The 23,765-nt window shown below is 39.6% G+C and overlaps 1 protein-coding gene across 3 annotated transcripts in view; it reads right to left on the bottom strand.

The window, feature by feature from the left end:
* The window catches only part of DOCK4 (dedicator of cytokinesis 4), a 473,136-nt gene that overhangs the window by 144,659 nt on the left and 304,712 nt on the right, over positions 1 to 23,765 (bottom strand). For all 3 annotated transcript variants that reach the window (XM_043872328.1, XM_043872326.1, XM_043872327.1), the window contains exons 17-19: positions 6,112 to 6,268; positions 192 to 289; positions 1 to 84 (exon numbers count right to left, since the gene is read on the bottom strand). In XM_043872328.1, coding sequence (XP_043728263.1) covers positions 1 to 84; positions 192 to 289; positions 6,112 to 6,268 — 339 coding nt within the window. The remainder of the gene's footprint in view (positions 85 to 191; positions 290 to 6,111; positions 6,269 to 23,765) is intronic.

Genomic DNA, 23,765 nt, shown 5'->3' with positions numbered 1-23,765 from the left:
CAATGAATCAAACACTTTAGACCCATATTTTTGGGAATTTTCATCTAAAATTCCAAATAAGGTATCCAGTGTATCTTGCAGAAACTGTTGGATAAAGAAGTAAAAGCATAAATAAAATATCCTCTGTATTTCCCCTCTAAATATTCTTTATCCCACAAATTTCTAAGAGAAGGATAACAGGATGCATTTACCTTTACTATCTCGGAGCCATCAATTTCTTTTAATTTAGAGAGACAGCCTGTGATCTTGTCTGGGTGGGTTCTCCATTTCAAAAGATCAAGCATATCACCTGTCCAAATAGAAAAGGAAGATTGTTGCCTTGATAGAGAACAGGCTCTCACAGGAAAGTGTTCTAACTGGTAAACACTGAATTCTTAAATATGTTTCCACCTGGTCACCCAAACTGCAGGCTCCCCCAGACTCCAACTAACCCTCTAAGATGGCATTTGTTACAGTGTCTTCTCTTTCTCCCTTCCCAGTGCCCTTGACTGACAAACTCTTGCTTATCCTTCAGTTCTCAGGCTACTTGTATTTGCCCAAAGACTGTAAACTCCAAGAGAAAAAAACCACATTGAGTTTGGCCCTAACAGTGCTAGCGCTGGAACAGAGGAGGCACACAGCAGGCAGTTGGTAAGTACTGGTTGAAGAATTTTCTAACTCCTCCAATTAAACTGGGAGACTTGAGGGCTGGGATCCCACTTGATTCATTTTTCTGTTCCCAAGACATAGCACTTGGCCAAGCAACCAATTCCATTTGGCAATGAAGGTCTTCTTGACAATGTGACCCAAACCTGGCAGGACGAGAAGGTTCCTGCAGAATGAAGCCATGCCATGCCATGCCAAGTTGCTTCAGTTGGGTCTCTTTGCAACACTATGGACTGTAGCCCACCAGGCTCCTCTGGCCATGGAATTCTCTAGGCAAGAATACTGGACTGGGTTGTCATGCCCTCCTCCAGAAGATCTTCTTGACCCAGGGATCGAACCTGTGTCTCCTGCATTGGCGGATGGGTTTTAACCAGAGAGACACCTGGGAAACCATACAGTGATGACAAGTCCAGTCAACTGTCAGACCATCAAATGAGCCCTTGGACCTGAGAGGGCCAATTCCTGGACTCTGTGATCATCTTCCACCCTAGACTCTGGGCAAGAGCAGCTCCCAGCTCTTCAATTCCCTTTTCTTTCTGACCTGACAACATGTGAGCCCTGTGTCCAGCAGAGTCCTCAGGGAACCTCTTCACTGGTGAGGGAATAAATCCTTTCCTCCTCCTTCCCGGGCAGAAGCTCCTGCACATGGCACCCATCTTCACTGGTCTCCAAAGGGAACAAGGAGTCAGTGGCATCGGAGGCCAATGACAGCAGTAACAACTGACAAGGCTCATGGAAGCAGGACGTGCCCAGGACTATTCTCCTGGTGCCCAGTGGGGCTGAGACACTAGAGAAGCCATGAGAGAAGCCAGCAGGGGTTTTCTGCTTCAAAGCACTTGTTTCAGGAGAAACTTGAATGGGACTTGCCAAGAGGCAAGAAAGACTAAAAAATACAAACACCAACCATAACAACAAATAATCCAAAAAAATCAAGGAAGCAGTTATGATAAGAAAGAAAATATGATGTAATAAATAAAGATCCCTAGGTCAGGAAGATCTTCTGGAGAAGGAAATGGCTACCCACTCCAGTATCCTTGCCTGGAGAATCCTATGGACAGAGGAGCCTTGTGGGCTACAGTCCATAGAGTCACAAAGAGTTGGAAGCAATGGAGCATCTAACATACACAGTAAATAAAGAGAAAAAACATGAGAATCTCAAGAGGAAGTAGAAGCAACCTCCACCAAAGCCAATTTCAAGGGAAAAACTTCACAAAGGAACCAAAAGTAGGAAACTTAGCACTAAATAGGAATATTTTTCTGTAACAAATAGGGGGATGAGGAAGGGAAGATTTAGAATTAGAAAAAATGAGGGAATTTTTCAAAAACTGACATTGAAAAAGAAATTTATGATTATTTTATAGCAGAAAACCCTGAAAATGTTGAACATTCATGTCTAACTCAGACGTTCTGGAGGTATGACTGAAACATTTTAAAATATGATCGGTTACATTTAGATGAGAGATTCTACAGGGTGAGACCAGATGACTAAAGAAAGTTCTCCAGGACTCTCCTGGTCTGCTTGCTGCCCCGCTCCGACTTCCCGCATCTAGCTTCAGGATGCCTGCCTCCTTCCCTGGCAGCCCTCTTTTACAATTTGCCCTGCCATTCACTTCCCAATCCCCCTCCCATCCGGGTCTGTCCCCTTCTTCTCTCTCCCTGCCCTTTAGAATGAGGCCTTTGCAGGAGCATCCAATGTGAGGGGTGGACCCTGTGCAGAGGAAGAAGGAGGCTCTATGGGCTGCAAAGTGGCATCAGTAAAGGACCAAGGATAGGACTGTCATCAGCAGAGCCGGATAGCAGATGACAGCGGTCCAGGGTGGGGCTATTCATCTTTCCTGCAAGAAGTCTGAGGAATTGTTAGACTGCTCCCAATGGAGCCAAAAGGAGAATAAAGTGTTATACTTTGTCCATCTAGACACAATTAATCATGTATGCCATGTACTCAGAATCAAGTCAAAATTATCATCTCTTAGGTCTTTATTATAGCCCTTTGAAGATACATCAGTTGCAATTTTGCAGCTAGGATCTATTACTGAAAATGAGAATTTTATACATTCCATTCAACTATCATTTAAGTGTGTACTGACTGTATGCCTGGTCTGCCAAGAGCTATAAAATAGGTGGATGACCTGATCCCTATTTTTTTTTTTAAAACCACAGTCTCAGGAAGAGACTGAATAAACCACCTGTTACTGGGGGGAGGGGGGGATATGGAGCAGTCAGTATGGGCACAAATATTAGACTGAATTTAAACATTGTTTTCATTTTTTCTTAACGTTTTAAAAAGTTGTTTTTAACAGTCCAAGGAAGCTAACAAACAAGTTAAGTGGTTCCTTTTCTGATCCTCACTTTTAAGAAACTTAAAATATTTCCTTGATCTGGCAATCACAGATGTCCAGTCCAGCCAGTGCACTAGCCTCACTATGCTATCTAAGAACGACACTGGAACACACAGAACGTGTAGACAGACACACTTTAGAAATCCTGAAATGCAAATCTGCTCTAGGAAAACTGTCCTAGAGACCACATCACTTACTAAATGCCCAACTGTAATGGAAATGGGATTTGTATATTTTCCAAGTCGAGTAAAATGAATACAAAGCAATTTAATTCCAATTTGGAAGTGGATTACTTCTACGCAGAGGCATGTGTCTAGCATGTAAATTTCAGAAAAAAGAACTTCCTTCCTTCCTCTGTCCCATGTCTTTAAACACACTATTCATTTCCTGCCTCATTTTGAGCTGTTCAACATTGACAAGGTTAATCAAAGTCACAATGGTAATTAAGCACTTATTAGTCTTCAATAATGCTTTCTATATAGCGAGATGTTTAATTTAATGACTTCGTGAATAGTTTATTTACTTGAAAAATGTTCTCTGCTTTTACAGAGCAGCAGCTTCTAGTTATCAGGATTTGTTTCCTTCTGTCTTATGTTCACAGTTCTGTCTAATAGCCTAAACCCTAGAACTAGAAATAATTAAGCAGGCAGTGCCAAATATTTTCACGGCAGAGAATCTATTGTTAGGTTTATATCTTTGGAAGAATAATGGCCCCCAAAGATGTCCATATTCTAATCCATGGATTTATCTTAACTGACAAAAGAGTTTTACAAGTGTGATTAAGTTAAAGATCTTTTAAATGGGGTATTATCCTGGATGATTTGGTAGGAGCACTCTCATCACAGGGGTCCTTAAAAGATGGAAGATGATCAGAGTCAGAGAGATCTGAATATGCTTTGTTGCTGTCTTGGAAGATGGAGAAAGGGGCCTGTAGCCAGGGAATACAGGTGGTTCCTAGGAGCTAGAAAAGGTAAGTAAAGGGATTCCCTCCTAGAGATTTCAAGAGGGAACGTGGTCCCGCTAACACTTTGATTTTAGCCCAGGGAATAAGATTGCAGACTTTCGACTTCCAAAATTATAAGATAACAAATAATTGTTTTAAGCCAATAAGTTTATAGTAATTACTACAGCAGTAACTGACAACTAATACCAGCTGAAAATAATCTAATGGAGGCAGAGAGTTAAATATGAAGCAGATTCTTTAGAGACACACAACTCATCCATATAGGACGAATGACAATACCACCTAAGGGAGTCAATAACGTTGATTTTATTATTTTCACAACCTCTATGGGGTTAGACTCCTCTCACAAAAAAAGGCCTGAGATTTGGTAAATGCTGTATAGTCATTACAGAATTCTGTCAATGAAGGTTTTATTTAAGTAAGATCATTAACCACTGAATACTGATAGTCTGGTGTAATGACCTAACTTGGCAATAGCTACCTTCAATCAAATTTACTAAAAATAAATTACATAGTTTATTTTTTAAAATATGTCTCTAAAAATACCTTGGGAAGGGGAGAAATGAAATCCAATATAAATGTAAAAAAAACAATTTGCCAAGATGCTATATAAATACAGTAGCACTGTTTGACAAATTGGGTGGTATCATTAAAAGTGGTCATTATAATAACAACAAAATTTGCTTATTTTCTCATTCCACGTTCTGAGAAAATATATGTATTTCTTACTGTATGACACAGAAGAAAGTAATAATAACACTTTAAAAAGTTTAAGCACAGGTGCATATTTTGCCTAACAATATAAAGCCCTGACTTACTATGGTTTGACTTCAGATTTTTGACTCTACATGGGTGCAAAAGTGGTATGAAATCATTTAGAAACTATACTTCAATTTTTGAGTTCTGATCTTTTCCTGGGTTAGCTACATGCAATACAACAGCCTCCTATGATGCTGAGCATTGAGCCGCAGATCCCAGACAGCCAAGTGATTATGAAGGTAAAGAAGCAATATGGTTATTAATACAACCATTCTGCTTTTCACTCTCAGTACAGTATCCAATAAGTTATGTGAGACATTCAACATTTTATTATAAAATAGGCTCTGTGTTAGATAATTTTGCCCAACTGTAAGCTACTGTGAGTGTTCTGAGCTTGTTTAGTGTAGGCTGGGCTAAGCTGTATGACACAGAAGAAAGAACTTCTTTTCTTAGATGTTTTGTGGTGGTGGTGGTGTGTGCATGCTCAGTCATGTCTGACTCTTTGCGACCCTATGGACTGTAGCCCACCAGATTCCTCTGTCCATGGAATTCTCCAGGCAAGAAGACTGGAGTGAGTTGCCAGTTCCTGCTCCAAGGGATCTTCCTGATTCAGGGATTGAACCTGCATCTCTAGCATTGCAGGCAGATTCTTTGCCATCTGAGCCACCTGGGAAGCCCCATGATGCTTTGTAGGTTAGGTGTACTAAATGCATATTCTATTTATCTTATTCAAGTTACCGTGGGCTTATCAAAAGAATGTAACCCAATCCTAAAGTCAAGGAAGAGCCATACCTTATTATAAAGTGATTGTCTTTAACAGAATGAAACTAATTTTATTATATGGCATTCAGGATATTTCCAGAAGCCTTACATGGCAACCATGAAGAATTCAAAAATATTTAATTTACTTCCTTCATTACAGACAATGCTTTCAGGACAATTTGCCAAGGAGAAGAGCTTGCTTTATTAATCATAACTTGCTAAACAATCATTGACATAAAAAGTAATGCTAGAATAGAAAAGTAATATCCATCTAATTAAACAGAAAACAGCATTTACTTTGAAGCCTGCAATTAGCACGGTTTATGAAGCAAGAGAGATTAAGGTTGTGGTAATCTTTGTCTTTTTTTTTTAAGCAGCTGGGTTTTGATGGTTTATTTGAGGACTTGTGTACTTGGGTTCCAATACTAGGATAATTCTGTAGTCCTTAAACTATACACATTTAACTCTTCATTGGGTCACAATTATTTTCATATTATTAGAAACCACAAACAGAAGGATCGACAACAATTTTTCTAGTGCAAAGTTCTTAAATATAAAACTGATGTTTACAGAATATCCTACTAAAATTCACATGAGTACTTAAATACAGGGGCTTTCAAATAAAACAGTATTATACATTACCATTTTGTGTCAGTTTTGTGGAACAGAGAAAAGATGTTATCCAAAAAGACTCCTTTGTGGCCTTCGTGGCTTGATTATTATTCCCAAGGAGAATGCCCTTGGAAAAAGGAAGTTTGAGGTAGCGGGTAGTATCCTGAAGATTTGTGTTTTCTTCACACTGCAAAAAAATATTTTAAAAAATGGAAGCGGGAGAGGTAAGAGACCTCTTGAGAATTATTAAGCATAATATCCATTTCTAGTTTTTAAGAACTGGGAAATATTCCAAATATCATTACAAACAGAATTTTGCTTTTAAGTAAAATGCAACAAAAGTGTCTAAGAAAAATAACTCACTTATTTTGGACGCAGACCCATTTGGGTTTGAATTCCATCTCTGTTACTTCCCACACAAGTAACTGTATCAAGTTATTCAGCCTCTTATGATTTCCATTTTCTATCTCTATGACCTCACTGTGCTTCCATATGAATTAGATTACATGAGGCCTTTACACAGAGCCTGATACATTGGAAGTGCTCAAGAAATCATACTGCAGTGACCATAGCATTTTAAAAAATCTTTTAACTGGAGGATAATTGCTTTACAATGTTGTGTTGGTTTCTGTCATACAATGCGAATCAACCATAACTGTATGTGTATATATATACACACTACAACTATATATATATATATATACACAACATAACTATATACACACACACACACACACACACACACACACACCCCCTCCATCTTGAGCCTCCCTCTCACCCCCCCATCCCACAACCATAGCATTTTAAAAAAGTGCTTAAATTCTTCCCACATTTCCTCTGAGGTAGATATTAAACAACTCCTTACTTTGAAAACAGGCAATTAAAGGACTCTATATTTCATGATAACCTAATAATCCCACTATGTTGAGAAATCCCTACAGAAAATGTCCGTCAACAAATGTAAAAGAAATTATAGGTTTTATAAATATAGTTTCATATTCCTAGTGTAATTCTTTCTTTAGTCAAGGGTTGTTGCTAAATGTTAAAATCAGCAGGAAAATTGTTGATGAGCAAATGAACATTCAATGCTACCACAGAGATTCCCTCCTACTGGCAAGGGGACAAATATAACTGCACATAGGGGCATCGCCCTGTCGGCCCTCTGATGCAGGGCAACGCAAAACAACACATCATCCTCGCAACGCATTCCTCCCAAAGCTGTGGAGCCTAAACGGATGACACCGACAGATTCACCTTCTACTTCACAGAAAATACAAAGGACAGAGCAACATGCTGAATGCCATGGGGCAGCAACCCCCATGGGTTTGTCTGGGGACAAACCCAGAAGGCAGCACTTTCTGTAGGCACCTGTCTTTGACTCTTCAAGTCAAGTTTTGCGGCGGGGGGGTGGGGGGGGGGGAAGGATTACTCTAGATTAAATAATACTTAGGAGATAAGTAAGAGCCAGATACAATATAGTGGCCCTGGATTTGGACAAACTTGCTGAAAAGAATTTTCTTTTGGAATTTATACATTATTAAGTTCTAGATGAGATAAAAAAAATTAATGATTGGAAGTCATTAACTGGCAAAAGCAAATTTAAAAAAATAATAAGTTCCTATTGTATAGCACAGGAAATTATATTCAATATCTTGCAATAAACCATAATGGAAAAGAATATTAAAATAAGCATGTCTATTACATGTGTATCTCTGAGCTACTTTGCTGTATAGCGGATATTGGCACAACATTGTAAATAAACTATACTTCAATAAAAAAAATTTAAAAAATATATAATAAAGCAACTGAGATAATCCTTCAGTACATGAATAGATAAATGCGGTACATCCAGAAACCAGAATATCATTTCAGTGCTAAAAATAAATGAGCTACCAAGCCATGAAAAGACATGGAGGAGATAATGCATATCAAAAAGTGAAAGAAACCAATCTGAAAAGTCTACAAACTCCATGATTCCAAATACGTAATATTCTAGAAAGTGCAGAACTATGAAGACAGTTAAAAAAACAATGAGTGGTTTCCAGGGGTTGGGAGTAGGAGAAAGAATGAACAGACAGACCACAGAAGATTTTTCTAGGGCAGTATGATATTATGATGATGAATACATGTCACTATACATTTGTTGAAATCCACAGAATACACAAAAACAGGAGTGAAAGCTAGGGTTTCCTGGTGGCTCAGTGGTAAAGAATCCATCTGCCAAAGCAGGAGACATGGGTCCGATCCCTGATCTGGGAAGATCCCTCATGATGTGGAGCAATTGAGCCTGTGTGCCCCAACAACTGAGCCTGTGTTCCAGAGCCCGGGAGCCACAACTACGGAGCCCACGTGCCTCAGCGACTGCAGCCTGTACGCCCTTGAGCCGGTGCTCTGCAACAAGAGAGGCCACCGCAATGAGAAGCCTGAGCACCACAGCCAGAGAGAGTCCCTCACTCTCTGTGAGTAGAGAAAAGCCTACACAGCAACAAAGACCCAGCACAGCCAAAAGTCAAGAAAAATAAACTTATATATAAAAAAGGGTGGACCCTGGTAAACTATGGGCTTTGGGTAATGATGATGTGTCAATGCAGATTCAACCCTGGTTAAAATAAATACGCACCATTCCAGTGAATGATGCTGACAATGGAGGAAGCTACACACATGCCGGGCCAGAGGGTGGAAGGGAAGTCTCTATCCTTTACTCTCAACTTTATCGTATACTAAGCTACTCTTTTAAAAGTCTGCTAAAATAAATAACATCATTTGGGTAAAAAAAAAAGTTCATACAGAAAAACCTCCAGAAAGATATACCCTAAGGGATAAATAGTTAACATCATCTGAGCAATCAGAATATGGTATTTTTATTTTTGTTTATCTATATACTGTTTCTGTAATGAAGGTGACTTTAAATTAAAATTTTGAGAAAAATATATTGTAACAGATATAGAATCGGTATTAGTTCAGTTCAGTCACTCAGTCGTGTCCGACTCTTTGTGACCCCATGAATCGCAGCACGCCAGGCCTCCCTGTCCATCACCAACTCCCGGAGTTTACTCAAACTTATGTCCATCGAGTCGGTGATGCCATCCAGCCATCTCATCCTCTGTCGTCCCCTTCTCCTCCTGCCCCCAATCCCTTCCAGCAACAGGGTCTTTTCCCATGAGCCAACTCTTCACATGAGGTGGCCAAAGTATTGGAGTTTCAGCTTCAGGATCAGTCCTTCCAATGAACACCCAGGACTGATTTCCTTTAGGATGGACTGGCTGGATCTCCTTGCAGTCCAAGGGACTCTCAAGAGTCTTCTCCAACACCACTGTTCAAAAGCATCAATTCTTTGGCATTCAGCTTTCTTCACAGTCCAACTCTCACATCCATACATGACCACTGGAAATCGGTATAGCTTAACTTATTTTGAGTATAAATTTAGGAACTTTATTATTTTTTAATGTATATATTTATTTTTAAGGCTAGTGTTTTGGGAACAGGTAGGAAATTAAGCACAGAACCTCTTGGGTATTCTAGGCTAATCTGTGTGATTTACAAAAAATTTTTAATACTAAATCTTTAAGAAAGACACCTCTAATAAGCTTAGAGAAACAAAATCAGAATATTACAAGATGTTCTTCCTGGCACACCTGCCCAGTAACAGGAGGACCAATAAACACAAGAAACAGTCTCCATAACTCTCTTCTCACGTTATGGCTCCAAATGCTTTATTACTGTACGATATTTCACTTAGACAGAAGAATGCCTATATAGTTTAGAAATAATTATAACGTGAACACTTCAGATGCTTTCCTGAATAAAAGTGCTTAGCAAAGTAAAGTTCTGGAACCTGGGGTCACCATCCCCCTCTCCTCAGTCTTGTTCTGGTATCAGGGCTTGGAGCACAGCGTCCTACACTGGCCCTGTTTTTTTCTGCCTGGATCTTGTCTGTAGGGTCAGTAACATGCTCTGCTCCCATCCCCAGCATGACCTGTGGTCTGTATGTTGAACCACTCCTTCCTATTGAAACTGAAGCTTCATACAAACCCAGTCCAGACACCATCCAGGTTTCTTCCTCAGAAGAAACTTCCAGAAGCTGAAGCGTGCCCTGGTCTGGTATGCTCTATCTGTGTACAGAAATCCTGAAGCCATAGATGGCTTTCTTATCCTCATCCCTACAAATGGTTCTTGAAGACTTCTGGAAGCCTCTTGGAATGCCTGCTTGCTGAACTCATGCAACTCAACTGGCAGTCAAGGATCAACCACTTCTGTGATTGAAGATGCGATGGCCATGTTCTACCCATAGGGGACACTGTGGATAGACACCTTGGCTGCCTTGACAGGGGGCAGTCACTGTGGCCAGGCGAGCGCCATCTATTATAGTTCACTGCACTTCTCCCCCAGGCTGGGGGCAAGACCTCAGCATCAGAGTCTCTCTCATTTCAAGCTGTGACACCTTGAATACCTTCTTACAACTGAACTCTATCACCCTTACTCAACACAAAATACAGTAACTAACACAAACATTACTCTGGACACAGAAGTTATTTTAAGACCTTCCTTCCACGAATAATATCAGTGTGTGTTATGCATGTGTTGTGTGTATTTTGGTGCTGGTGTGGGGAGGAAGTGGGGAGGATGGGTAAGAATTCTACCTATTAATTTAATAAAGAAAAGTACATAATAACTCTTTGGTCTCTGTGAACCCTTTGCTATAATATTTACTGTATTATAATATTTACTAATACTAGGTGTTCAAAATTGATTTTTTTTGCTTTGTCCAACAGGAGTCAAAATCATATGTTAGGTATGGGGTTAGAGTTTAAATCTATTTCCAAAGAACTTAAGTGGCCTTCAGGGAAAATCTCACAGCCTGGCTTTTCTTGTCCTCTGAGGTTTTTAGCATGCATCCTCAACACATCACACAGCACTAGAGATTTTATAGGCAATCCAGGCAACCATCATTCTGTTGTTGTTCAGTTGCTAAGTCATATGCTAAGTTGTGTCTGACTCTTTGTGACCCCATGGTCTGCATTTACATTTATTTACATTCCTTTGCCATCATTTACAAAGGCTTACTAAATGTCAGACTAAGCACTCTGCGTGAGTTTTTTTACTCTGATAATAATCCTATGAGGCAGGACATCATAACCTGAAGGGCTTATGTGATTTGCTCAATATTACAAAGTTAGTAAGAGTCAGAGCCAGGATGTGAACCAAAGTTCATGCTCACAACTACTATACAAAATAGCAGTCATGACTTCAATGACTTTTCCACTGTTGTCTTAACCAGGTTTTGACTTTTGCTGTAACAAATTTTAAAATTAATTAACAGATAACATATTGAATGGCAGGTATGGTTAAGAAAGATCGCCCCCAAGATTTCATTTTTCACACAAAGTATGTTTGTGGGAAATACCCTGGGAGAGAGCTTAGAGTGGTCTTTGGAGCTGAAATAGTTTCATATCTAACAAGCCTGTGAGTCCTACAGTGAAATGGCTGATCTGTGTTCTGAAGCCACCCAGGGAGCAAAAGGGATCATGTGATCTGGATGCGGTTGGCGGGGAGAAGCATATAGGAGCAGAGAAGGCGTGTCACGGGAGCTGTGGAACACAACAGATGAGTCAGAGATCATTTGTTCATTCACTGGATGAAACAGAATTTACAGAAAAGAAATGAGACTGAAGAGCAGTGAAGGCTAGAAACAGGTTCCAGAAGATAGGCCTGTAGGGCACGGCAGATGTTGTAAAGGGTTAAGCCAAAAAGGTTGTCCAGAGTCTTCAGAGGAAATGCTCAGCTTACCAGCAGAAGCCAGGGAGTGAGAAAGAGTCAGCTGTGAATTTCTCGAGCATTCTTCTGCCAGGTGGGAGAAGAGTCTGGACTGTGAGGAGGAGTCTGAACAAGGGTGTGGATGGGAGAGAATAAATGGGTAGGAGCAGTCTTCCCCCAGGTGAAGGGCTAAAAGTCAAGGAAGTCACAGAAATGAAGCTGGTAAAGTACAGCATGGAAACATCAGTGCAAAAGAGTTGTGGCTAGATGTCTGAATGCCTGTGAATCTGAACAGTAAAAAACTGCAGCTTTGCACAAAGCTACATCACTGTGTTTTTTTGATGGATGGTTTTGTCACCACAGTAAAATGCAGTTACATCCCTAAACTGATGAGTAGTTAAATACAGACCACTTGCATTCTGGGGAACACCTGTAATGCAACTATTTTCGTTTTAGCATAGGGATGATTTTTTTCATCAAATCCAGTGTGGGCATGGAACAAGGCAACACGGATATTAGAATAAGAAGAAATATCCTCCCCTCCTCTTGCAGCAGACACAAGCAAAAGTCTTGCTGGTATTATGTCAGATGGGGGAGACAGACAGAGAGATGCAGGAACAATCAACTGAGCCATTCTTTCTAGGAGAGACAAGGCCACACGACTACAACCCCCTGAGGTTGCTCCTGGATTATGGGAACAAAACAATGTCACTGTCAGAGAAAAGGACAATTCTCTGTGTTTACTTTGATAGGGTGGGATCTGTGCAAGTCATTTTAAAATGGCATGAAGTTAATTTATTACAAATTAGAGAAGAGGGAGATGAAACGCAGCCTGCTGCTTTACTCGAGACTGAAATCAGATCTGACAGGAGGGATGGACTCCCTAGATTATTAAAGAAGAGTTAAAACAAAGGCTCTGTGGCAGCAGTAGTAGCCTCTGTCTTCTTTGAGATGATATAGCCTGGCTCACAATCTATTTCTTTGCCCAGAATGAAAATCAGTTGGTGGAGCAATGAATTATGCATCACACCCCAGGCCACTATTTGTCCACTGTCTTGAGCAAGAAAGAGATGCAGTGGTCAGTCACAGTCATCCAGAAAAGGGATAGGTGCAAAAATGCAAGCTACATAATTGAGAGAAATAAACAAGAAGTTTCTTCAGATATTAACTGGTACAGAGATTCATAGTATATTAATCAAATTAAGGGGCCTGTAAGTTTCAGGATGTAGAAAATTAAATTAAAAACTATAGTAAGTTAGACAATCCATTTGAAACTACTGCCAGTTAACTGAACCAGATTTATCAATAGCTGTGGCAGAAAAAACCTTCTTCTGGGGATCCTTTCAACATGATTCGTCATTTTTAATGTCAGTATTAAACATGTATTAAAATTCTACTATTTGACTGTCTTTTAATTCAGTATAAAGAATGTAACAAGGAGATAAAAATAGTCTCTGTACATGAGGGCATTACATGTCTGACCTCTGCACTCATTTGTTAAGACTGATGACAAAGCAGCAATAAAGACCCCCGGATTTTAGCTCTGCCAGGGAAGTAGAGAAAAATCTGTGGGGAAAAAGGCTATTTGACTTCAGTCATAAAGAGTAAGAGGCTTGCCAGGCAAGAGAGAGAAAGACATGTTATACAGAAGAAACAAAACATAAAAAGACACTGGGGGAGAAAAACACATATATGAGATGATGAAGATATGGCAACTAAATGCAATATGGGTTCTAGACTGGATCCTAGAAGAGAAAAATAAAAGTACTGGAAAAATGTGTAACATCTAAATAAGTTTTGTGTTAACAGTATTGTATCAAGGTTAATTTAGTTTCAATAAATGTTCTGTGGTTATGTAAGATGCTAACATAAGGAGAAGTTGGGTGAAGGGTATATGGGAATTTTCTGTACTATTTTTGCAACTAAGTCTAAAATAACTGAAAAAACAACTGTTTTAAAAAAGTACAGGTGTAGTCAGACAACTATATGTAGTTGAGTGTGGCCTAAATGATGTGATTTTTTTTTTTCAGGACCAAAAAAGCCTTGGGACTACTCTGAACTTCTTAAAGAAGGAAAACTCAGACTGATTCTGATATCTGTCTCTGGTTTAAATTCCTTAAAGAACCACCAAGGAAGAGGCAGTGATTGGTCATGAAACCAAGTGTTTAGATGGTGAGGTAAAGTGTGAGCAGTCAAGAAAAACTGAAGGTTTCAATTCACCACAGGAGAGGATGGAGATGGAATAAAAAAATTCAGTTTTGGACAAGCCAAGTTAAGAGGTGTCTCTGGCGGACCCCACTGAAGATGCTCAGTAGGCTGGTAAAAGTCCTGAACTGCAAACCCAGATCTGGACATCATCAGCAGAGATGTAGCAAATTAACCCACAGAAGTGGGTGAGATGGTTCCAGAGTGTAGGAGACACAGACAGGGTCCAAAGATTAAATCTATGATAACACCAAGATTTAAGATGCAGGTAAGATGCACACTAGTATATACAGGAAGGGTAAACAACAAAGTCTTACTGTATAGCACAGGGAACTATATTCAACATACTGTGATAAGCCATAACATAAAAGAATATGAAAAAGAATATATATGTGTATAGCTGAGTCATTTTGCAGTACAGCAGTAATTAACACAATGTTTCTAAGTTAACTATACTTCACTAGGGGATTCCAAGGTGGCACTAGTGCTAAGAATCCATCTGCCAATGCAGGAGACAAGAGACACAGGTTCAATCCCTGAGACACAAGAGACACAGGTTTGATCCCTGGAGTGGCAAGATCTTCTGCAGCAGGGAATGGCAACCCACTGCAGTATTCTTGCATGGGAAATTTCATGCAAAGAGCCTGGCAGGCTACAGTTATGGGGCCACAAAGAGTTGGACATGACTGAGTGAGCACATGCAACAAAAAACATACTTTACTAAAAAAAACTTTTTAAAATACAGATAAGAGAGAAGAGTACTCAAAGGAGTAGAAGGATCAGACTCAGGAGAACACTGTCAGACCATGAAATCTGGGATTTTTAAAAAGGGTAATCAATAGTATTACATGTTATAGGGAAATCAAGTAAGGGAAGATTTAGGAAGTGTCTAGAAGGTGGGCCACAGCGTAGGTGCTAGTGACCTTGAGGGGAAAACTTCATTTGAGCTTCAAGGACAGAGAGTAGCCCAAGGGACAGATGGGATGGAGGGAAGTAGAGACAGTGAGTAAAGACCAGCCTTTCCTGCAGGTGACTGAGATGGGAAAGGAAGAGACAGTGTGGTAGCTATTACAATGTAGTTTGTCTTTAAAGAAAAAGGGCTAGTAGAAGGGAAGAAATTATAAAAATTAGGGCAGAAATAAATGCAAAAGAAACAAAAGAGACCATAGCAAAAATCAACAAAGCTAAAAGCTGGTTCTTTGAGAAGATAAATAAAATTGACAAACGATTAGCCAGACTCATCAAGAAACAAAGGGAGAAGAATCAAATCAACAAAATTAGAAGTGAAAATGGAGAAATCACAACAGACAACACAGAAATACAAGGGATCATAAGAGACTACTATCAGCAACTATATGCCAATAAAATGGACAACTTGGAAGAAATGGACAACTTCTTAGAAAAGTATAACTTTCCAAAACTGAACCAGGAAGAAATAGAAAATCTTAACAGACCCATTACAAGCATGGAAATTGAAACTGTAATCAGAAATCTTCCAGCAAACAAAAGCCCAGGACCAGATGGCTTCACAGCTGAATTCTACCAGAAATTTAGAGACGACCTAACACCTATCCTACTCAAACTCTTCCAGAAATTGCAGAGGAAGGTAAACTTCCAAACTCATTCTATGAGGCCACCATCACCCTAATACCAACACCAGACAAAGATGCCACAAAAAAAGAAAACTACAGGCCAATATCTCCGATGAACATAGATGTAAAAATCCTTAACAAAATCCTAGCAAACAGAATCCAACAACATATTAAAAAGATCATACATCATGACCAAGTGGGCTTTATCCCAGGGATGCAAGGATTCTTTAATATCTGCAAATCAATCAATGTAATATACCACATTAACAAATTGAAAGATAAAAACCATATGATTATCTCAATATGCAGAAAAAGCCTTTGACAAAATTCAACATCCATTTATGATAAAAACCTTCCAGAAAGCAGGAATAGAAAGAACATATCTCAACATAGTAAAAGCTATATATGACAGACCCACAGCAAACATTATCCTCAATGGTGAAAAATTGAAAGCATTTCCCCTAAAGTCAGGAACAAGACAAGGGTGCCCACTCTCACCACTACTATTCAATAGAGTTTTGGAAGTTTCAGCCACATCAATCAGAGAAGAAAAAGAAATAAAAGGAATCCAGATAGGAAAAAAAGAAATAAAACTCTCACTGTTTGCAGATGGCATAATCCTCTACAAAGAAAACCTTAAAGCCTCTACCAGAAAATTACTAGAGATAATCAATGAATATAGTAAAGTTGCAGGATAAAAAATTAACACACAGAAGTCCCTTGCATTCCTATACACTAACAATGAGAAAACAGAAAGAGAAATTAAGGAAACAATCCCATTCACCATTGCAACAAAAGATTAAAATACTTAGGAATAAATCTACCTAAAGAAACAAAAGACCTATATATAGAAAACTATAAAACACTGATGAAAGAAATCAAAGAGGACACAAACAGATGGAGAAATAGACCATGTTCATGGATTGGAAGAATCAATACAGTGAAAATAAGTATATTACCCAAAGCAATCTATAGATTCAATACAAGCCCTAACAAACGACCAATGGTATTTTTCACAGAACTAGAACAAATAACTTCACAATTTGTATGGAAATACAAAAAACCTCGAATAGCCAAAACAATTCTTGAGAAAGAAGAATGGGCCTGGAGGAATCAACTTGCCTGACTTCAGGCTATACTACAAAGCTGCTATCATCAAGACAGTATGGTACTGGCACAAAGACAGAAATATAGATCAATGGAACAGAATAGAAAGCCCAGAGGTAATTCCACTCACCTATGGACATCTTATCTTTGACAAAGGAGGCAAGAATATACAATGGAAAAAAGACAATCTCTTTAACAAGTGTGCTGGGAAAACTGGTCAACCATTTGTAAAAGAATGAAACTAGAACACTTTCTAACACCATACAGAAAAATAAACTCAAAATGGATTAAAGATCTAAACGTAAGACCAGAAACTATAAAACTCCTAGAGGAAAACATAGGCAAAACACTCTCAGACATAAATCACAGCAGGATCCTCTATGACCCACCTCCCAGAGTAATGGAAATAAAAGCAAAAATAAATAAATGGGACCTAATTAAACTTAAAAGCTTTTGCACAACGAAGGAAACTATAAGCAAGGTGAAAAGACAGCCTTCAGAATGGGAGAAAATAATAGCAAATGAAGCAACTGACAAAGAATTAATTTCAAAAATATACAAGCAACTCCTGCAGCTCAATTCCAGAAAAGTAAATGACCCAATCAAAAAATGGGCCAAAGAACTATAGACATTTCTCCAAAGAAGACATACAGATGGCTAACAAACATATGAAAAGATGCTCAACATCACTTACTATCAGAGAAATGCAAATCAAAACCACAATGAGGTACCACCTCACACCGGTCAGAATGGCTGCTATCCAAAAGTCTACAAGCAATAAATGCTGGAGAGGGTGTGGAGACAAGGGAACCCTCTTACACTGTTGGTGGGAATGCAAACTAGGACAGCCACTATGGAGAACAGAGTGGCGATTCCTTAAAAAACTGGAAATAGAACTGCCATATGACCCAGTAATCCCACTGCTGGGCATACACACCAAGGAAACCAGAATTGAAAGAGACATGTGGGCCACAATGTTCATCACAGCACTGTTTATAATAGCTGGGACATGGAAGCAACCTAGATGTCCATCAACAGATGAATGGATAAGAAAACTGTGGTACATATATACAATGGAATATTACTCAGCCATTAAAAAGAATTCATTTGAATCAGTTCTAATGAGGTGGATGAAACTGGAGCCTATTATACAGAGTGAAGTAAGTCAGAATGAAAAACACCAATACAGTATACTAACACATATATATGGAATTTAGCAAGATGGTAACGATGACCATATATGCAAGACAGCAAAAGAGACACAGATATATAGAACAGTCTTTTGGACTCTGTGGGAGAAGGTGAGGGTGGGATGATTTGAGAGAAAAGCATTGAAACATGTATATTATCATATGTGAAACAGATCACCAGTCCAGATTCGATGCATGAGACAAGGTACTCAGGGCTGGTACACTGGGATGACCCTGAGGGATGGGATGGGGAGGGAAGTGGGAGGGGGGTTCAGGATGGGGAACACATGCACACCCATGGCTGATTCATGTCAATGTATGGCAAAACCCACTACAATATTGTAAAGTAATTAGCCTCCAATTAAAATAAATAAATGTTTTAAAAAAAGAAAAAGGATTGAGAGTGTTAAAAATCTGAGAACTCTGCCACAAGAGAGGAAACAAGAGGGGATGCTAAGAGGAGCAAGGTCCCAGGGGAGCCAGGAGAAGAGGAAGATCCTGAGAGAAGCAGGTAGAAGCATCAGCCTTGAAGGGAAGGAGTCTTGTCCCACCCCCTGAGACAGGAAGCAGGAGGTAAAGGAATGAGGCAGATAAGTGTGCAGGTGGCAAAGGAGAGAACACATGAAGTTAAGGAAGTTCCTGTCTCACAGCCTCTGTTTTCTCTGTTAAGGACAGGAGAAGTGGTGAGGCAGGCAAAGTGGTAAAGTCTTGTCAGTAGTTCTTATGAGGACTAAGAAGGGAACTATGGACAGAGGTTTTTAACACCATACAGGAGTTGGTGACCAAACCATCACCAAGGAAAAGAAATGCAAGAAGACAAAGCGGTTGTCTAAGGAAGCTTTACAAATGGCTAAGAAAAAAAGAGAAGCAAAAGTCCAGGGACAGAGGGAAAGATATACCCAAATGAATGCAGAGTTCCAGAGAACAGAAAGGAGAGATAAGAAAGATTTCTTAAATGAACAATGCAAAGAAATAGAGGAAAACAATAGAATGGAAAAGACTAGAGATCTCTTCAAGAAAATTGGAGACAACAAGGGAACATGTCATGCAAGGATGAGCATGATAAAGAACAGAAATGGCAAGGACCTAACAGAAGCAGAAGAGATTAAGAAGAGGTGGCAAGAATACACAGAAGAACTATACAAAAAAATCTTAATGACCCAGATAATTTCGATGGTATGGTCACTCACCTAGAGCCAGACATCCTGGAGTGTGAAGTCAAGTAGGCCTTAGGAAGCATTACTCTGAACAAGTTAGTGGAGGTGATGGAATTCCAGCTGAGCTATTTCAAATCCTAAAAGATGATGCTGTTAAAGTGTTGCACTCAATATATCAGCAAATTTGGAAAACCCAGCAGTGGCCACAGGACTGGAAAAGGTCAGTTTTCATTCCAGTTCCAAAGAAGGGCAGTGCCAAAGAATGTTCAAACTACTGTACAACTGCACTCATTTCACATATTAGCAAGGTAATGCTCAAAATCCTTCAAGCTAGGCTTCAACAGTATGTGAACTGAGAACTTCCAGGTATGCAAGCTGGATTTAGAAAAGGCAGAGGAAGCAGAGATCAAATTGCCAACATTAGTTGGATCACAGAAAAAGCAACGTAATTCCAGAAAAACATCTACTTCTGCTTTACTGACTATGCTAAAGCCTTTCACTGTGTGGATGACAACAAATTGCAGAAAATTCTTAAAGAGATGGGAATACCAGACCACCTTACCTGTCTCCTGAGAAATCTGTATGCAGGTCAAGACACAACAGTTAGAACTGGATGTGGAACAACAGACTGGCTCAAAACTGGGAAAGGTGTACACTGAGGTGGTATATTGTCACTCTGCTTATTTAACATCCATGCAGAGTATATTATATGAAATGCCAGGCTAGATAAATCATAAGGTGCAATCAAGATTGCTGGGAGAAATATCAATAACCTCAGATACACAGATGATATCACTCCATTGGCAGAAAATGAAGAGGAACTAAAGATCCTATCGATGAAGGTAAAGGAGGAGAGGGAAAAAGCTGGCTTGAAACTCAACATTCGAAAAACTAAGATTATGGCATCTGGCCCCATCACTTCATGGCAAACAGAAAGGGAAAAAGTGGAAGCAGTGACAGATTTGGTTTTCTTGGGCTCCAAATCACTGCAGACAGTGACTGCAGCCATGAAATTAAAAGACACTTGCTCCTTGAAAGGAAAGCTATGACAAACTTAGAGAGCATTTTAAAAAAGCACAGACATCTCTTTGCTGACATAAAGAGTTGGACTATAAAGAAGGCCAAGTGCCGAAGAATTGATGACTTCAAAATGTGGTATTGGAGTTGACTCTTGAGAGTCCCTTAGACAGCAAGGAGATCAAACCAATCAATCCTAAAGGAAATCAACCCTGAATAATCACTGGAAGGACTGTTGCTAAAGCTGAAGTTCTATTATTTTGGCCACCTGACGCGAAGAGCCAACTTATTGGAAAATGCCCTGATGCTGGGAAAAGACTGAAGGCAAAAGGAGAAGAGGGTGACAGAGGATGAGATGGTTAGATAGCATCACGGACTCAATGGAATTTGAGCAAACTCTGGGAGATAGTGGAGGACAGAGGAGCCTGGTGTGCTTAATCTATGTGGTCACAAAGATTTGGACATGATTTAGTGACTGAACAACAAAGAAGACAGTAACCAGGACAGGTAGAAAGTTGCCATGTTGTATGGAATAAGTTTTACAGAGAGAGGGCATGGAAACTCTTCACAAAAGGATGGAGAATGGTATCTTTACATGCACCGAGGCATTTAAAGAGATTGAGCGTCAGGACACTGAACACGAGGCTTCAGAAAAGGAGCTTTCTGTACTCCAGAGGTCACCCAGGAAGCTCTCTCAGCCAAGAGCCAGAGTTCAACAGAGGCAGAGATTTTAAAAGATTGTGTAGTGGTATTAATTACTGAGAATGAAAGCACTTTCTGCCCGTCACATTAGTAGCCTTCAGGGCTGAGACCAAGTCCACTTATTAAGTCATCTTAGCTGTCTTCTTTCTTTTTCTTTGCTTGATTTAGCTTGTGTTGGACTGTGTTAGTCACTCAGTCATGTCCGACTCTTTGCCACTCCACGGACTGTAGCCAGCCAGGCTTCTCTGTTCAGGGACTTCTCCAGGCAAGAATACTGGAGTGGATTACCATTCCCTTCTCCAGAGCAATTTTCCAACCCAGAGATTGAACCCTGGTCTCCTGCCTCGCAGGCAGATTATTTACCATTTGAGCTACAGGGAAGTCTGGTTTGGCTTACGTTTATGCTAAATTCACCAGGCTACTTACATTTTAATTTAATTTTGCAGGTGTATGCTACTTAATTTCTCTCACAGTCTGTAACAAAACAAGGATTATGTGGCCAATGCTCCTATGCCTAAGCCCAGGGTGGACAGATATGTTTTGTGCTTGTCTAAGATCTATTGTTCATGATTATAGGGGTGTTCTTGTGGGGTTCCCTTGTGACTCAGCTGGCAAAGAATCTGCCTGCAATGCAGGAGACCTGGGTTTAATCCCTGGGTTGGGAAGATCCCTTGGAGAGGGGAAAGGCTAACCACTCCAGTATTCTGGCTTGGAGAATTCCATGGACTATGTAGTCCAGGGGGTCGCAAAGAGTCAGACACAACTGAGCGACTTTCACTTACAGGGGTGTCTCTTTCAGAACTGTTGGAGAAGTATGTAGAGTTTTCTGCACAGCAAGATGGGTGGCAAACCTATCAGTCTATTAAATTTTTCAGACTCCTGTCATTTTTCCGTTTTACTTATAAACACAAACATCGTATAGGAAAGGATAAGTGGAAAGCAACTCAATCTGAGAAATTCACCTCAAAGAAGGTAACTAGTGCAGAGGGGCTGTGCTGGACTTCTCTGGATCAGGTAGGGAACTAGAGTATAGCATAAGAAACTGAAACATTGCAGGGAAAAAATGAGACACAAAGCATTTATGAACAAACTTCTAGGGAGCAAAAGTGAAATGAATTCATCAAAGACTCTTGCAATCTAGGCCATACATTAAACTAATCACTTTCCAACCAGGAAACACGATCATCCTCTATTTAGCTGATTTCTTATCTGACCCTTCTCTTGTTCAGAAACAATAAATCCCACCCTAAGGATTCAGATTCTCTACTAAGCAAATCCCCAGTCTGGCTGAGTTGGGTCACTTGAGTCATAGTGGTGTTAATCAACATAATGAATTTGCAAAACCCCAATTTCTTTAAAAGTAGACTGTATTATTATTTGTTTATCTATACACACAAACTAGACCCGAGAGTATTTTGGCATGTACTTCAAAGAAATAAAAATCCTTCACTAGAATAGGTCAGAATGAAGACTTGAAGGCACAGTTATTAACTTCCTATCCTTCTTTTTTGAACCTTCATATTATTATCTTTAACAGACTTGACCTTTGGAAAATGAATTTTCTTAAGCTTATTATTTCAATTTCTTTTTTTAACTTTGCTTTCCAACAGGTAGTTGGCAAGGAGTAGCCAAAAATATCTCTACAAATTTAAGGAAGACAACAAACCTAGCAGAATGCAGCAAAATAACAAAACTTAGCAAGATTAAATGCTGTTACAATCAACTTAGGAATTCCAAAGACAAGTTTTGGTCTTAGCCATCAACTACTTGGAGATATTACTGATGTCCTCAGAGGTGAAAAGGGACCCTGGAAGCACAAAATCTCTAATGATGACTAATCAAGTTCTTTCACTTCCCTTTCTAAAGCTATAATATTTGGATTTTTTTAGATTTCAGAGGTTATGTCCATGGAATACCACTGCAAACATACTATCAATTATGTAAAGGTGAAATGACTTTGAAAGGGAGCTTTGCCCTCAGAATTCTTCAGCTTCTGCCCTAAAGGATGAATCCAGGTTCTTGCCAGACCACTGACTGATAACAACTCTGTCACAATGATTTCCTTAAAACACACTCAGAAATCCAGTCACTGTCACAAGGGGAAATTATTATCTTTTCATAAATTTTAGGCCCAAATTAGGCTATTAAACAGTTTTCAACATACCAATTTTTTTTTTCTTAGTTCACTGTAGAAATGAATCTTCTAAACCAGAAACTTACATGAGGAGGAAAGTAGATTTTAAATATCCTACTATGAGGGATTCCCTGGTGGCTCAGATGGTAAAGAGTCTGCCTGCAATGTGGGAGACTGGGTTTGATCCCTGGGTTGGGAAGATCCCCTGGAGAAGGAAATGGCAACCCACTCCTGGAAAATCCCATGGACAGAGGAGACTATCATGCTACAGTCTATATGATCTTATACATAAATTAGTTTTAAACTTTATGTAGCTAAAGTTATACATTTTGGGGGTACCTGACTCTTTGAGACCCCATGGACTGTAGCCTACCAGGCTCCTCCCTCCATGGGATTCTCCAGGCAAGAATACTGGAGTGGGTTGCCATTTCCTTCTCCAGGGGATCTTCCCAACTCAGGGATCAAACCCGGGTCTCCTGTACTGCAGGCAGATGCTTTAACCTCTGAGCCACCAGGGAAGCCCAATTTCTAACATTGAAGAGGGATCATTAGAAAGGCCCTCCTTACCTTAACTTTCTAAAAATGTTCACTCATATTATAAAGGCTCTTACAGTTTTATTTTTTACATTTAATCAGAATTTGCTTTGGTATAAGAAGCAAGGTAGGGATCCAGAGCTTAATTTTTCCCTGCAACACCTATTGTGGTCATCTCAGTTATCTCAACATCACTTATTAAATGGGCTATTTTTTTACCCCGTAATTTGAAATCCATTCCTCTTCCTAGCTTCCTTTTTCATTCAAATTTTTAAATTAATAAATTCAAGGC

This window comes from Cervus elaphus, chromosome 18, assembly GCF_910594005.1.
Source record: "Cervus elaphus chromosome 18, mCerEla1.1, whole genome shotgun sequence".
NCBI classification, from domain to species: Eukaryota; Metazoa; Chordata; class Mammalia; order Artiodactyla; family Cervidae; genus Cervus; species Cervus elaphus.
Note: the sequence above shows the minus strand (reverse complement) of the source record. Positions and strands in the feature narration are given on the sequence as shown.